The following is a 16876-nucleotide window of genomic DNA, read 5'->3' on the forward strand; positions in this document are numbered from 1 at the left end:
TGTGAATTTGCTCACAGAGAAAAAAAATCATTCTAATAAAAAATATCCTCTTTGTGAGAGGCTTCAAGTACCAATTGCAATTAAGTTACCCAGTAAATTTAAGAGGCAGTGAATGATGGGAGGAATCCTTCTTCCATGTTTTCCCTAAAACATTTCAAATTTCCTTCAAAAACAATTCAAACCAATGAGCTGAATTCAATATGCACATTCTCCTTTAAGAGCTGGCTTCAGGGATCAGCAAATTAAGCTAAACTTGATGCATTTTTAAAAGAATCATCCTGTGATATAACAAACAGTTTTACAAGAGTTATGCAGTTAACCACTCCAAGCTTCAGTGGAACAAATTATATAAATAAGTTGTATGTCAATGGGACTCTAGCAGATAAAAAAACACTAATTGTGGCAACAGATATAACAACACAATATTAGGTATCTGTATGATAAACATACATCAGTGGGAATGAAATTTAAAGTCTATTCCAACTAGGGCTGCAACACTTGATTGATAAATTGGTAAGATTAAGCACAAAAACTTCTACCATAAAGGTGCACTGAGTATATCAGGCAGCTTTAAAAATGGCTATGTTTAGTACAAAAACTCTGGATGGTCAATACCATCTTAGCAGGCATATTCTTCCTTCTCAGACATGCAAGAAGGAATACTTTTTCTAAGATAGTGCAAGAAGCATATGTATAATCTGAAACAAAAAAGGAATACTTTTTCTTCTGAACAGTTGTTTTGAGTGCATGTGTACAGACATTTAAAAGATTGGAACATATGATCAATCAACTAAAGGTCTCTTTAATCGGGTGACAGCCCTAGTTCAAACAAAATTAAGCATCTGATGTCTTCAATTAGGAACAGCCGATCTGAAGAAAATCTGATAAGAACTGATACACAATCTACTAATTGACAACACTTGAAAAATGAAATGCCAGAAGTCTTCAAAATGTAGTCTTCTGAAATCTGTCCAGACCCTGAAGTTAGAGAGACAGCCACTTATGTCCCCTGGTGTGGATTCAGCCTGTAAGCATTTTGGATGGAAGGACCATGACTACTTAAGGCAAGGCACATGGATTGCTGCTTTGAGAGAGTACTGATATTAACAGCAATGACTTGGGATATGTTTACAAGAACTATGTTTTGCTGCTTGCTGTTACAATCTTTTCCATTTACAATTTTTTTTAAAAAAATTCAGGATATTTCCTCCAGATAATTTTCCCTGAACAATCTACTTGAAGTCACACCAAAACTAACACTGTGAGAATCCCTGAGAATTCTGATTTAAAAGTGAGAGCTATCAAAAACATGAGAAAGCCAAGCCGAGCTGGGTAAGGATGTGTTTGAACAGTTTCATTTCATTTCAAGCATAATGCATTCATAGCACTCTGAGAATCGATGCGTAGAACAGGCTCTTCATTGTGCTTCTACTCCTTCAAAAGAGTACAAACAGAAAGGAGCATCGTGGAGATCAGCAACAAATTATCAGGAGTCACTTCAAATTAACCAAGGTCATAGTTTTTTCTTCTCAAAATGAGGCACTATTCCCTTGTCATCCTGTGTCAAACTGCTCTCCTTTTCTGTCATCTTCAGATTCTCTTCTGCAAGCTGCGATAGGTACTTCTGTGGTTAATGAAAGAATTTTTTTACAATGTTTGAAAATCAAATTGTCATACATTACTTTATGCCTTCAAGCATCTCCTATAAATGTCTGTCACTCCACTGGGACAGTATACAGTTCATAAAAAAGAAAAAGGACAATTTTGATATAATATTATTTTATTTTTTCCTTAGAAGAATCAAAATGGTTAGCATCTTCTACTTAAGAAGGAAGTAACAGAACCAAGGAGGTTACTATTCAGAAACTCTGATATTTCATTAAAATGTTAAATAAGATAGTGCTGTTGGCATAGGTGCCTGGTTCACCTTCCCCTCTAGGAAGTAAAAAAGGAGCACAATCAATCAGAATTAGTTTAGTTTATAATTAGTCTTTAATAAATAAAATCTTTCATACAATATGAAACAGTAACAAGACTATTCCACATGAGCATTGAATTTGAACAATATTTAAGAGAAACTCTAAAACATACTGACAAACAGAAAATCATGTGTTTTGTCACATAACAACATATGTAAGCAAAATCTATGAGTGCAAGGAAGACATTCTAGTGTTCATATTCTGCCATTACAAGAGATAAGGTTGTTGATTTAAGAGCTGCCGCACTCATTACACAAAATGTTTTACGTTGACATATACAAATGGAATGTGTGCACATAACAAATGCTTTTTCACCACATGTCATACATATACACATGCTACAGCCACTTTACCTACACACAGCAATGCATGCTGGTCACAGTACAGTGCGAGTGAGGTGGTCTAGGAGCTGTACCAGTCAGATTGAAGGTTAAATCAGTTCAGAGATAGCAGTATTTGGTATTGATGGGAAACTTATTTTGGGCACAGTAGGGCAAGTAGTCTTGGCACCTACTACACAGCCACAAAGGGAATAGTGTCTGGAGATTGCATGCTGTAGCTTCAAGCCAACTGTGCATCTGATTAAAAATTAAATTCAGAATGCATGCACATGGACACACACACACACACACACACACACACACACACACACACAACTCCTCCCACAGGAAAAAAAAGTTGACAACTGTAAATACTTCTCCCAGTCAGTCCCTGCCAAAGAAATGCCAGTAACTTCACACTCTTAAAAGAGACTCATCTGTTGCTCAGCTTCACAAAACCATTAACACATGTAGATCTTTAGTGAGCAAATGCATATTTTTCCAGCTATATAAAACTGCTGTGGTCTTGGATTAGTGCTTTAGAATGCTGCCCTAGAGGAAGAAAAAAACCCTGAAGGCCAGCCTTTCACCTGTTGCCATCTCCCCTTTCACTTAGGCTTGTGCGTGACTTGCTTCTGTGCTGTGTGCAGAAACTCTGTATTAATTTGCAGCGTGAATTTCATCTTCTAGAGTAAGGCCAAGACTGAATGACAGTTAATCTCTGCTTGATATTCCATACACGCAGCTAGAGAATTGGAGCAAATCTCATTAGCTTCCAGATGCTTTTGACTATTTCTAGGGTTTAGTGGGGGGCTTGATTTGCAATCACACAAGACACAGAGGCATGCAATGGACATCAGTCTCATGACTATCTGGCAAGCCAATGACTGCACATGACCAGCAGTTGAAAATAGTACCTTTAGATGCTTTATATGTCCACAGGGTATCTCCACATGTAGTCTCTACACACAGTGGAACTAGTGCACAGGAACTTTGTCCTATGCTCTCCCTTCTATTCAACACAATTTTATATGACCTGGGGCATTTACCTTTTACAAAAACAAGGTGGATAGACCATGAGGTGAGTGCCTTAAGTCAGATATGGTATGGCGGGAGGGGCACAGCCCATGGCTGATTCCTGAATGCCCCTGTATAAAAGTCCTTCACATAGGCTGCACATTGAGACAGCACAGCCAGCTACAATTAAACTCTGATCTGGGATAAACATTGCTCATGTATACAGAGCTTGATGAAAACTTTGATCAAACAGTGCACTGTAAATGTAGATACCTCAGAGAAATGGAGTTAAACCAACTTCAACTTAATCCCAGTTTAGAATTCCAGTTTGTGGGGTGTAAAACTCCAGTTCCTGGAGATGTTCATTTGGATGCTACAGCAATCTGGAGGCTGATTAAGAAGTTTCACATCAAGGTCTATTCTCATGGGAGGCGAGAGGAGCCAGGACACACATAAGCACATCAACTAATTGTGTTTGCACCTGAGTGTTTTAATTTCAATTTGTTGACACTTGATGCAAATAGCGCCATCGTAAACAGTTACACCCTTCTACTCCCACTTATTGCTCAGGACAACAGTGTCAGTCAAGCGGTTCACTCATGAGTGGAATGCCTTGACGGTCCCATATATGCAGTGGGTTGGAGGGTGTGCAGCCCAAGGCTCAATCCTGCACATCACTGTATAAATGTCCTACATGTAGTGTGGACTGGTCTCAAAGCTACCAATGTATATTAATTCATAACTTATACCTGAAGATTTTTGTAGTGAACAGTACTTCTGCAATGACGAGTCTTTGCTGTCTCCTCATTTGTATAGAAAAGGCCACACAGTTTGCAGTAGAAGCCTGTTCTGGGCACAACAAATTCCACTCCTATAAAAAGATGTTTAATTACAGTGATTACAAAACTATCAGACGTAGCTTTAACATAATTTACTTTTGAAGAAACAAAAATATTGAATTTATCTGAAGAGTGCTTCTAATACTTAATTAGAATGCCTCCGCCAGATAGGCTATAGTGTGATAGAAGTGTAATGTGACAAATGAAAAGGAGCTAATCTGATTCTTACTTTGTGAGACAGAGTTCACTTCATTTGATGCATTGGAGACTATATCTGTTAATCTGGTACTTTTATATTCACAACAGAAAGGCAGGGTGTTGGGAAGATGTTATAAAGAGAGATTAGGTCCTTTTTATTCCACACCTGTCCCCTCCAGCTAGGTTTGCCTATATGTCTGCCTTTAGAATGTTTTACATTCAATACATCAAGGAGAAATATCCTACAACTCTTCAAAAGTTTTCATAAACTGACCTTAGACTATCCATAAAGCAAAATAATAACTTTCATCAGTTGTACTGTGTGTAAAGTCCTATGAAGTCGCAGCCAACTTATGGCAACCCCAGCAAGAGGTTTTCAAGGCAAATGAGAAGCAGCAGTGGTTTTTCATTGTCTTCCTCTGCAGAGTCTTCTTTGGTGGTATCCCAACCAAGTACCTATTCTGCTTTGCTTCTGAGATCTGACAAGATCAGGTTATACCATGCCACCTTGCCTCCCATCAGTTTTATTATCACTATCTAGTTTCCATTCTACAGTACACCTGAGTCTTCCTAAAGACATTGCACCTTATTCCAGCTATCCTGTTCTCTCTGCATCCATCTTTTAATTAGATCACATCAACTTTTGGGCATGCCTGTAATCAGGCCCCTGTCCTTTTCCAGTCCTGATGGACCCTTACCTGAGTTTTGATATACCAATGCTGTTCCAAGGAATTAAGTCCTCTTAATTATTCTCAACGAGACATTGGGTTGCTAGACAAGTTACTGCAAAAAGGATGAGTCCCTTATAATCATACATACCGAGCGGGATGCTGAGCTCTGTAAATACATCTTCTTGTTCCCATGATGGTGAAAAATTTGTTCTTTTTGATTCTGCCTCTGGGAAGTCAGGAGTTTTCACTTCTTGATACCTACAGCTTGCTTTGGAAGCAAATGAACACATTGAATACAATACATGAAGAAATGCTTATAATCCTAACTCAAAATGTTCTCGAGATGAAGTTAAGCATTTGTCAAGTTTATTACTATTTGCCTGTAAAAACATTCCTCATCTTTGTCTCATACAGATTGTACATTTAAGAAATGTGCACAGTTGTACATGTAAGAAAATATGAATTCTTAACCACATTAGTGATTCTCCTCATCTTCTTTACCTCTGCCCTGACATGCCTCTGCTGTGGATGTCCATTGAGATGATTCGTCATGGATTTTATATTATGACATTCCCCACTTTTAAACATGCTTTTTACCTCCATGAACCGAGTGCCTTGCAAAGTGTTTCCCACCATCTCACCACAAGGTGGCAGCCACAAATACTACTGTACAGAGCTATGTCTTTTGGGGAGCATACAATACTTAAGAAAAAAAGTGCAGCAACTAAGATGCATATACACAAAAACATGAATTTATTATGAAAATCTTTACCATCATATGAACAATAAAAATGTACATTCCTCATATTTGAAAAAAAAATTCACATAATGGCCCAACATGTCATTTATCTTCTAGAAATGCTTTAGGCTTGGACCAAAAATTTTGAAACGATGAGGAAAAAAATCTGGTTTGGGGTAGAAAATTGAAATCTATGCAATACTTACTTTCCTATCAAACCTAAACCCATTTTGCTACTTTAACAGCATCATGTATAACTTAGATAACATATAATAATTTGGAATTTAAAGCTGGAATTTAAAAATCCCTTAGTTTTCTACAAGCAAAATTGCCAATATATCCAATACTAAAGTAGTTGCAAACTGTTGCACTCTATGCTATCATTCACTCATTCCAAAATATTGTGTATGCTTGTGTGTGTGTGTGCACGCGTGCTTGCTGCTGAAAGATTCCTGTTCTACAAGCAGTTGTGCAGGCACAACTATGATAGTGATACATAAAAACCCAGCAATGCTCAGTCCTACAGACAAGACCCTGTTATGTTCACTTTGAAGCAAGGTTCTGCTTGTCCCTGTAGTTATACCTTATTCCTCTCTTTTGTTCCACATCCACTGTCTGATTAATTAATTATTTCTCATCCAATCATTTTCTCCTGCAGCAACAGAATGGATCATTAATTAGTTCCTTTCTGTGAGATAGGGTGGAAGTTTGAATTACTACTTTTTCCTTTGCAGTAAAAATGACTGAACATCACTTTTTGTTTTTCATGATGGTAATTTTGTAATTGTACAATTAAAATAATTAATAATTTTTTCCCCAAACAAGAACTGATAAATAGCATTGCATGCAAAAAAGTAATTAAATGACAACTTAAATTGAGAAAAATGTACAGCAACATCATCAATCCACATCTTAATGGTAGGTGCTATAAAAAGTATAAGTGAACAATATTGCCACAAATCAAGTCTGAAATAGATGGGAAAACACAGAAAACACTGGAACATAATACACTGACTTCAGTGTCATCTGGATTTTATTTAACAGCTGAGTGGAAAAGTAAAAAATTGTTGTCTCCCTCTACCTGCCTGAAACTTAAGCCTGTGTATTGGTCAACCACTGGGCACAGCATGATGTATGAAATAAGAATCTGCAGTATGAGGAGGCAACTAGTGAAAATTCCCTCCCCCTTCACTTGCAGGAGAGTCTTTCTGAAGAAAATGTAATTAGGATCTAAACTATTATAATTCACCCTATACAATAATATTGGTTTGGATACTAACTGTGTCTCACATAGTATGATAAACTAAAAGATAACAATGACTTGTGAGGGGCATCTCACTTTTTCCTCTCCCCCCCCCCTTTACTATTTCATCTTCCTCTTCCTGGAAAGCCCCCACAGTCTCTCCTTTTCCTTCTCTCCATCCCAACCCCGAGCCAGCCTATCTTTATCTGCTTCCCCACCCGTCTTCAGTTTTCCTTCCCCTTTGCAGTTTCTGCCCAGGAAAATTATTTCCCAGTCTATGGAATGGGCCACGGGGATCAACTGCATGGCGAGGAACCTGTAAAGATTTGCAGGGGGCACCTTACTTTCCTCTATATCTCCCTCCTCATACTACTTCTTCCTCCCTCCTGGCAAACCCCACGTCCTCCCCTTTCCCTGCTTCTTCTCTTCTTCCCTCCCACACCCCTGCCATTTATCTGTCTCCCATCTTCAGCTGTCCATTTACTTCATATATACCCTGTGTTTCTCTCCAATGAGGACACGAAAAACTTTGCACCATTCTCCTGTCCTCCACTTTATCTTCATAACAACCCTGTGAAATATGTAAGGCTGAGAATATATAACTGTCCAAGGTCTCCCAGTTTCTATTCTGAATCTCTAACCATGATGTTACACTAGTTTTTGTGGGGTGCTTGCTGGTAAACAGTAGCAAGCAGTCAGGCTTATGTGAGTTATGCAGTTTGATTGGTAGTAAGTTTTCCTTGTAGTTGGTGGTGGCCCCAATGAGTCCTCCCTCAACGACCAAGACAGCCCTGGAAAAGTCCCTCCCCACTTTCCTTTTAGGGGCAGAAATCAAAGGTTGCAAGTTGGCAGTACTGTTGTGGGTATCTAGTAACCCTTGTAATGGCCACTGACAGACATTCATTTCATAAATCTAATAGTACTGTTTCTACCATGGGGGTGGGGGCTTCAAAACCCCCAATGTTTTTGTTCGTTTGTTTTTAGATTTCATATGTTTCTGGGGTTTCTTCTCAAGTTTATAGAAATAACTGTCTTGTCTGTTCATGGCTTGTCTCTGGATTTAAGCATCCAAGATTTGGCCATGTTGAGAATTAGATATAGTGATGAATATATAATATTCTGCATTAACATGAAAAAGCAAAATGTAGCATACCAGAAAACCATTTTATGGCACATAGGGTTCTACAAAACATCTAAGGGATTTTTAAAATTTTTACTCTGAACAAGCAAGAGCCAGATATAAAAGACTTTGTTGTTGACCTGTTCTTCCCATTAACAATTCTAAGTAATGTAAGCTGAGTATTCAAACAGTTCTGCTCAACTTGCATGAACCCAGAAGTGACCATAATAACAGATGTCTCTTCCAGAAAGCTTGCTAGATACATATCTTATTTCCTTGACACCATGGCTTACATGGCTTAAGTTTGGCAGCGCAGATCATCCCGTGACTTTCCTCCCAGGAAAATTATAATGCTTCGAACAATGCTTATTCTTGCTGATAGAATATCAAAAACTAAATACATATTTGCATAGATATAAAACTAAAACAAACCTGTGATAACAATAAGGCAGAGGGGAAAATATATACTAGTTACCCTGAGTTTTTTGATGCTCCTGATTTCCACAGCTTGTTTCTTCCTGGGAGTTTTTTATCAGGTTTTCCACAGTTTTCTTACTGTTGCTTTCTAGAGAGTCCATCTCTTTAGGATCGTTTATGAACGTGTCACTCTGCTGTAAGAATTCTTCTTTTGGAGGATCAGATGTTACATAAGGTTTGTCCAGGTTTAAGTTAATGTCAGTGCTTTTAATTACTTTTCTTCCCTTATCATGGTAATCGGAATCGCTAAGAGGTCTGCCTTCATGCAATTCAGCTGGCTTCTGCTCAGTATCCAGATTTAGATGTGATGCTTTAGTAACTGCATCATCACCCTCTAAGCCACTGAGAATCCCTGGAGTTTCCTCTGCTGACCCAAAGCCTGCTTCCATCACATTAGAGTTCTCTTCGCTTTTATTTAATAAACTGTGCTCAACAACCATCTCCACTGCAGCTAAAGGACCAGTTTCTGCGCATTGTTGGTGTTTTTGACCAACTGTGACTATTTCTTCAAGTTCAGTTATATCAGGTTCCATTATAAGGTCATCTTCTCCCACTTCATCTACTGTTACCAGCTCTTCCATGTTAGTTGGATACCACGTCTCAGCTTCCATCTCACTTCCACTCTCCCAGTCCTGTTCCTGAAACAAAAATGTAAATCTCATTGAAAAGATGTCAGTAAATGGGTATCATGAGTACAATAAGAACATTATCATTAAGTATTCTACTATCCATAATCCTCAGTTTACCAGCATCACACAGAGGATAAACTCTTTCTCCCTCCACCACTATATCCATATGTCTTTGGCTGCACACATATCCTAATATCACCCATCCAGCCACCCAGATTGATGCCTCCAGCTGTTTTTGTCATCCTTAGGTGCCTCCTTCTCCATCAGTCCACCTAAAACTGCTGAAAATCAACTGTGTATAGGGCAGTTCTTTGTCTGACTGCTGCCTTGGATAGCTCCATGGTCTGGGGAAGAGAGGATAAGTCTCACCAGGCATGGGAGCTAACACCATGGTGTTCCCACTGGGATGGGATTTAGGTGGTGCAGATTCCTCTGGGTAAGGGGTGGGGCAGAGCAAAAAGCTTGAATATCAGATTAATTTGATCAGTGGCACAGGGCCAAGAGGGCGGGGGGTGCGTCGTGCACCGGGCGCACGCCTGGGGGCGCAAAATCACCCCCTGGCCCTCCCCCTTTCCACCACGACTCCTCCCCACAGCCCCCCCTAGTTACAGTTCATGGAAAAAACTGCCTGAGGAACTACAGTTCCCAGGAGACCTTGGGGCTCACAAGGTCTCCTGGGAAGTATAGTTTGTCAGGCAGTTTTTTCCCTGAATTGTGAAGAGGCCGCTTTTTTCAACCTCAAAAAGTACTAGAAATAGAAAAGGAATGTAGGTAAGTGTGGGAAGGGGGGTGGTGTGTGTGTGTATGTGTGCCACGGGGGGGAAGAACGCCGCGGGGGGGGGGGGGGGGGGGGCAGAAAAAACACACTGTGCTCCGGGCGCAGTTTGGCCCAGCTACGCCTCTGCATTTGATTAACTGGCAATTCCATTCTCTTTTTTTAACTTCCCCTTTTCTTAGACTGAGGGCCTGAACAATAAAACCATGAAACTTAAAATGAGACCCACATTTAAAAACACGTTCCTTCGATGCTGCTCTGCAGCCTCTAAAAAACAAACAACAAAAATAAGTACTGTCACATTCAGAGATTTCGAGGAGGAATTGAACTTTTTGCCTGGAAGTCACTCGAAAAAATGTGGACCACTTATTAAAACATGGCATAATTAATTTCAGCCTAAGTTGAGACCTGTAAGGACACTGCAAAGGAATGTGTACCAAGGAATCCACTGACTGAAGAGGGCAGGGACATAGCCAATCTGATCTTTAGCAGAAGACCCAGCAAAACTACTGAAAAAATCCCACTCCCTAAGAGTGTTGGATTCCAAAGCTTCTAATGTATTTGGAAGGGACATAAGCAATTCTTTTTTATTGGCCAGAATCACACTGCAATCGTTTTATGTATTCATTAGTGTGTTAGTACTGCTAAAACCAATTTTTGCATACACAAATTTGTACAGAATTACAGTGTTTATTAAATCTCTAAACACAACCAATTGTAATCTTTTATTTATTAATTAAATTTATACCTAGCCTATATGCAAGATCTCTAGGCAGCTACAACATTAAAACATCCCCACTGAAACACTACAACATAACAAAAGTTAAATCCCAACCCTACCCCACCCCCCAGCCGACAGCATTACAGAGTGGACATCCAGGGAGACTAAGCAAATGCCTGGGTGGGGAGACTGTCCCAAAGCCTGTATTGCTCTTAAATATTATTAACTTGAAGAACAGATATATAAATGTGTGTGTTTTCCAGTACATAGCCAATATTTTAGAATATTCATAAAAGCTGTCTTGGAGATTTACAACTATGTCCTGCTTCCAGGGCAGAAAATGTATTCCAGCCAGGGCGGAGGATGATCTGAAGTCAGACCTGTTCTTCCACTATATGAACTTCTGCCTAGCAGTATGCTGCTTCTAGGAAACAGAGGGTATGGCAGCCAAGGTTGATAAAGATCAGTTGCTCAGCCCACCCTCCTGTGCTCATGACTCAATAGGAACTTCTGTCTTGAGAAAAGACTGACTCCTGTTTTTCTTGATAACTGAGACTTAGTAATAAAAAGTTAAGTTTTGGATAATGTACTATTTTCTGTATTTGTGATCTGAACTGTAATTTGTAAATTTCATTACATAACTTTTTTGAGTCCCACTGCAGGAGGAAAACACTGAAATAAAGATTTTCCAGTCTAGCTGTTTTCAGGGGTTCTTGTGAGCCTTTATGTTCTGCACATTTATGATACTGACGTCTCATTCATTTGTTACTTTTATAACATTTAAAAGTCATCTATACATAACTGATGCAAAAACAGCACAGTAATTTTAAGGGAAAAAATCAAAAGAAACAGCATATGGCATGACTCACAGGTTCAGATCACAAAAGGGAGAAGCAAAACCTAACAGGTTCTAAGTCAAATCTTCAGGGATGGAAAATTTGGCAACATCTCTAATGTGCATATGTTTATTATTCTGGAACTGCAGTACAGTCCTGCCATACTAGGTGATTGTCATCCTAAGAAACTATTTGCTGGCCCAGTATATTTAAAGTTGATCAGTAAACAGTTAAAGGGGGAAGGGTCTGAAGGAATAAATGTTCCTTTTTTATTATTAGGGTTTCAACCCAGATACATCTGTCATCTTTATAAGCAGCACTGACTTTTCTCCATTAACTAGTCCTCACAGAGTAACATACTGATGGAGAGTTCATGAAGTTGTGAGTCCCATTTGTCTGCCTGTTATGATCATGAACTGATAGAGATGCTAGGGATCACAGGCAATTAATACTGAAATATTATCATATTAAAGATTTCCAGCAGCAGATTATGACAGAGCAATCTCTTCTCTGAAACTGAAAAAAAAACCTGCTGCTGTTCAAAAGTATGGCACATACTAGCTTTAAAAATACCAGTATAAGTATTAAAGATTAGACCATTTGTTTCTCTCCTGTTGCTCAATTCTGTTTTTCCTCCTAGTGTCCTAGAAAGGCACTGGGGACAGATACTGTTCTTGCTCAGGAGATCAGTTTCCTGCTGCTGTAGACACTGATAGCTTTCACATCTGATGATCAGCTCATGACCCTACAGCTATGATACCGGAAAACTTCCAAGGACATTGGTCTATGTTTCTTCAGCGCCGGCATGGAAGAATAGCTTTCAAGTTAAATTGATCAGAAATATTTCAAAGCAATTTCTGAAATTAACTTTTCTGACATACTATTTTAATAATATTTCCCTTCAAACGTCTTTGTGCAAAAGTAAAGAGCTGTTCTATCTTTGTTTTTGATTTACAAAGCCGTTTCATCTTCTTAAGGATGCCTAACTTTTGATTGCTTGCGCTGAGAATTACACATTCAGTGCAATTTGTGTGTGTAAAGACCAACCTTAAAAAGAGCTTCTGAGAATCTGCCCAGAGAAGCAAAGGTCAAGATGGGATACTTTAGAAAGGCTTTCCAGATGTTTAAAAATGCTCTTTAATAAGGATATAATGTTTCACTGACAAATACCTTCATTGTATTTCCCACTAAGCCTAACTAAATACACTAGTAATTACTTGCCCTAAACTGGGTGATGCATACCTAATGGAGCATCATTTTTGTTTCTCTACACCTTACAGTAGGGAGTTTACTGAAGTTAGGTCTGATGGAGTGTAGGCATGACTTTTTGTATTATGGAATTCCATAACCAGAGAAGAACCTCTGGCTACTTTATTGCTAAGCTTTTGGAAAACTGATAAATTTCCCTTGCAAAAAAATAAGCACTTGGTTTTTTAAAAATATAAATACAGCAACTTTTAATGTGTGGTCTTCTTGCTGATTTTGCACCATATGTTCAAGCTCTGTGTTATTGATGTTATTCATTTAATTTGTGGATATATTTTTGTACTTTGTATGTTACTTTGACTGTTGGGTAGACATTTTTCAAACAAGCAAACAAACAATTCTATAATAGGGATCATTGATCATTAATACATACACTCACTTTCTCTTTTCCTGAGCATTCCATAGAATCTTCTATTTCTTTCATCAGCTTATTTGCAGAAAGTAGGCTGTTCTCCTTAACAAAATCTTCTTTTTCAACCTAAAACAGAAATTGTCTATCAGTAAAGACAAAAACAAGGAGCCGCGTGGCATAGTGGTTAAGTGCTTGAACTGCCACTCACACGGTCAGGAGTTTGAGCCCCCTGTGGGTCAGATATCCTGGCAGCTGGCTCATGGTCAACTCAGTCATCCATCCATTCCTTGGTCGGTAAATGAGTACCAAGCACATAGCTAGGGGGTAAAGAATAACCGGGGAAAGCAATGCCAAACTACCCCACAAAAATGGCTTGCCTATGAAATCACTGCTTGCAGTGGTACCCCCGAGGTCAGACACGACTGAAGGGGAAACTACCTTTAAAGACAAAAACAGTGAAATTACACAGGCCGTTTCCGCACGGGCAATTAATGGCGGCCTGGAGACAGTAAAAAAGCTGTCTCCAGGCTGCCATTCGCACAGGGGGCGCAGCTGCATCACAGCCGCGCCGCCCTCGCGCCGCCCGTCCGTCGCGAGGCCGGCGTTTCCCCAGAGCGTTTGGAAGTGCTCTTTTTGGGGAAACGCCGTCTCGAAGCTGCTGCTGAGCGAACAGCAGCAGCTTCGCGACGCCTCCCCCACCCGGCACTTACCTTGTCCCCGGGCCTCCGGCGCGTCGCCGAGGCCTGGGGACACGCCCCCCTGCCCTGCGCCGCTGGACCAGGCGCGCAGGGCCAGGGGGGCGTGTCCCTAGGCCTCGGCAACGCACCGGAGGCCCAGGGACATGCCGGGTTGGCCGGGCGCCGGCGTTCTGCGGCACCGGCTGCCCGGCTGTTTCCAGGACCGTCCGTGCGGACGGTCCAAGCGTCGTCAGGTCGGCGTCATAAACACCGACCCGGCCGCTTCCGCCTTCGTGCAGTGGACTAGAGAATGTATTGTCGAAGGCTTTCATGGCTGGAATCTACTGGCTGTTGTGGGTTTCCTGGGCTGTGTGGCCATGATCTGTTAGTTTTTGCTCCTAATCATTCGCCTGCATTTACTATGTCATGGTAAGATGCGCCACGAGAGAAGCACATATTGCCATGACATACCTCTGAAGATGCTAATTATAGAGTGAAACATTAGGAACAAAAACTACCAGACGGCCACGCAGTTCAGAAAACACACAACAACCAGAACCAGGGAATCTGTGGACTAGTGTTCTCTCTTCCCCCCTCTTCAGAGGTGGGATCCAAGCAGTTCTCACCACTTCTCTAGAAGTAGTTACTAATTTTTTCTGGGTGCCGAGAAGGGGTTACTAAAGCAACCTCCCTGCCCAATAGGGACTGGAGGTGCGTGTATGCGGCGGCGCCACTGTTTGAATCCCACCACCATCGGAACCTGTTATTAAAATTTTTGGATCCCACCACTGCCCCTCTTCTTGAGCACAGGTAGAATTGGAATTAACTACCATTTGTTGTGTAATAGGAAACAGATGAAGTGAGTAGCTGATTTGTTCTCTGACCTACAAAACTAAGGTTTTAAACCACAGTTTAATCCTGGTTAAAAATATCAACAACATAGAAAATAACCATTCCACCTCCCCCACCCCCATCGCTGTTTCAAATTAAATGAGTTTATCATGTATTTATTATGTATGGTTGTCATTTTATGAATTTATTAAATAGATGGAAGCCGACCTGAGCTGTCAGGACAAGGTGGCATTTAACACTAACAAAATTAACAAACTGCAGCTATAATTTCAGTGCCACGTTTTAAAGAGAGACAGAATATGCAATTCTAAGGACTTTCTGACTCATTCTCATAATGAGAAAACTGCGGTTTGTTTGTGATGCCTAAATGAAGACTCTGGTTTATTTATTTATTTATTTATTTATTTATTTATTGGTTCCACTTTTATACCGCCCTCCCCCAAAGGGCTCAGGGCGGTTTACATCACAATAAAAGCGGATAACAGGATAAAATACTAAAAATTCATAACAGTTAAAAGCAGCGTTCCTAATTCATACTCAGTTAAAACAGATGGCGTTCAGCCATTAACTCCTCAGCTCCCTTAAGAGGGGAACAGCGGATCTTAGTTGTTAATGGGCACCTATCAGCAGCCGGCCTCCCCAAAAGCCCGGCGGGAATGCTCAGTCACCCACAGGCCCTCGCTGAGACTCATGTAGAACTCCCATAGGGCCCGGACAGTTTGAGGGAGAGCATTCCACGAGGCAGGGCCAGGGCCGTAAAGCCCTTTGGCCCTGGTGGGAGGCCAGCTGCGCATCATAGAGAGGGGCAGGGATCTCCGAGTAAATTGGCCTCTGCCGAACGCAGAGACCGACGTGGGACATATGGGGCCAGACGGTCCCTGAGGTGCGAGGGGTCCCCAGACCGGCGTAAGGGGCCTTAAAGGTTAACACCAATACCTTTTGAAGACGCGATTCGGAATTCAGCCGGAAGCCAGTGCAGACCCGGGTTTTTAGCAGCACGGGCGTGATGTGATCTCTAGAGGCACCGCCTGCGTGAGCAAACGAAAGCCGCCGCATGCTGGACCAGTTTCAATTTCCGGATCAGCCTCAAGGGTAGGCCCGCCAGTAGAGCCCCGAGTTGCAATAGTCTAATCTGGAGGTGACCGTTGCATGAATCACTGTGGCCAGGGTCTGCCTGGGAGAGGAAGGGGCCAGCCGCCCGGAGCCTGGCGAAGATGGAAAAACGCAACCCGGAAAGTTAAGCATGGGCCACCTGGGTCTCCATTAGAAAGAGGCGAATCCCAGGTGGACCCCCAGGCCTTGGGCGAAACCCGGAGGGGGCCGGTGCCAATGAGACCCCCTCCCACAGCGGCCCGACTGGAAACCCTCCGCCTCTACCCGGCGACCCTCAGCCAAAGGATTTCCTCGTCTTTGCTGGATTCAGTTTTAACCTGCTCTGCATCCAACCAACCAGCAACCGCCTCCAAACAAGTGCTGTAGAGCTGCAGAAGCGGCACGTCTGCTCTCCTCTCCATCACGACAGAATGTAGGCTGGGTATCATCAGCATACTGATGGCACTCCAGCCCAAAGCTCGCGTACTCAGCTGAGCAACGGGTCGCAGATAGATGTTAAATAACAGCGGGGACAATAGCGCCCCCTGAGGCACACCGCAATGAAGCGGGCACCTCCGGGAAGCTTGGTCCCCGCACCACACTTGCTGACTCCGGTCCCGGAGAAACGAGGCAATCCATTGAAGGGACGGTACCCGCGACCTGGAAACGGCCAGGCGGTGGGTCAAAAGATCGCATTAGTCGGACCACATCAAACGCTGCTGTGAGATCTAACAACACCAGCAGCGCCGATCCGCCTCGGTCAAGCTGTATACGGAGCGTATCTGTGACGGCGACGAGAACAGTCTCCGTCCCATGCCCAGCACGGAAGCCGGACTGGAAGGGGTCAAAGGTTGAAAAAGATACACACATATATACATACATACCAGCAAACCATGTGATCGTTCACTTGTGAATTTTGCCTCTTCCTCTATGCTTTAAATAGACTACTTATTTTAAAATTCTAGACCAGGGGTCTGCAACCTGCGGCTCTCCAGATGTTCATGAACTACAATTCCCATCAGCCCCTGCCAGCATAGCCAAGTGGCCATGCTGGAAGGGGCTGATGGGAATTG

The 16876-nt window shown here is 41.7% G+C and overlaps 1 protein-coding gene across 3 annotated transcripts in view; it reads right to left on the reverse strand.

The window, feature by feature from the left end:
* Positions 1-786: 786 nt before the first annotated feature.
* Positions 787-16876, reverse strand: part of RBM20 (RNA binding motif protein 20) — a 151465-nt gene continuing 135375 nt past the window's right edge. For 2 of the 3 annotated variants that reach the window (XM_048506585.1, XM_048506583.1), the window contains exons 10-14: positions 13204-13308; positions 8602-9241; positions 5173-5292; positions 4066-4187; positions 787-1624 (exon numbers count right to left, since the gene is read on the reverse strand). In XM_048506585.1, the coding sequence (XP_048362542.1) occupies positions 1514-1624; positions 4066-4187; positions 5173-5292; positions 8602-9241; positions 13204-13308 (1098 nt within the window). In that variant the 3' untranslated portion in view covers positions 787-1513. The remainder of the gene's footprint in view (positions 1625-4065; positions 4188-5172; positions 5293-8601; positions 9242-13203; positions 13309-16876) is intronic. The other variant, XM_048506584.1, reaches the window with a different exon arrangement.

The sequence above is a fragment of the Sphaerodactylus townsendi genome, linkage group LG08 (assembly GCF_021028975.2).
Source record: "Sphaerodactylus townsendi isolate TG3544 linkage group LG08, MPM_Stown_v2.3, whole genome shotgun sequence".
NCBI classification, from domain to species: Eukaryota; Metazoa; Chordata; class Lepidosauria; order Squamata; family Sphaerodactylidae; genus Sphaerodactylus; species Sphaerodactylus townsendi.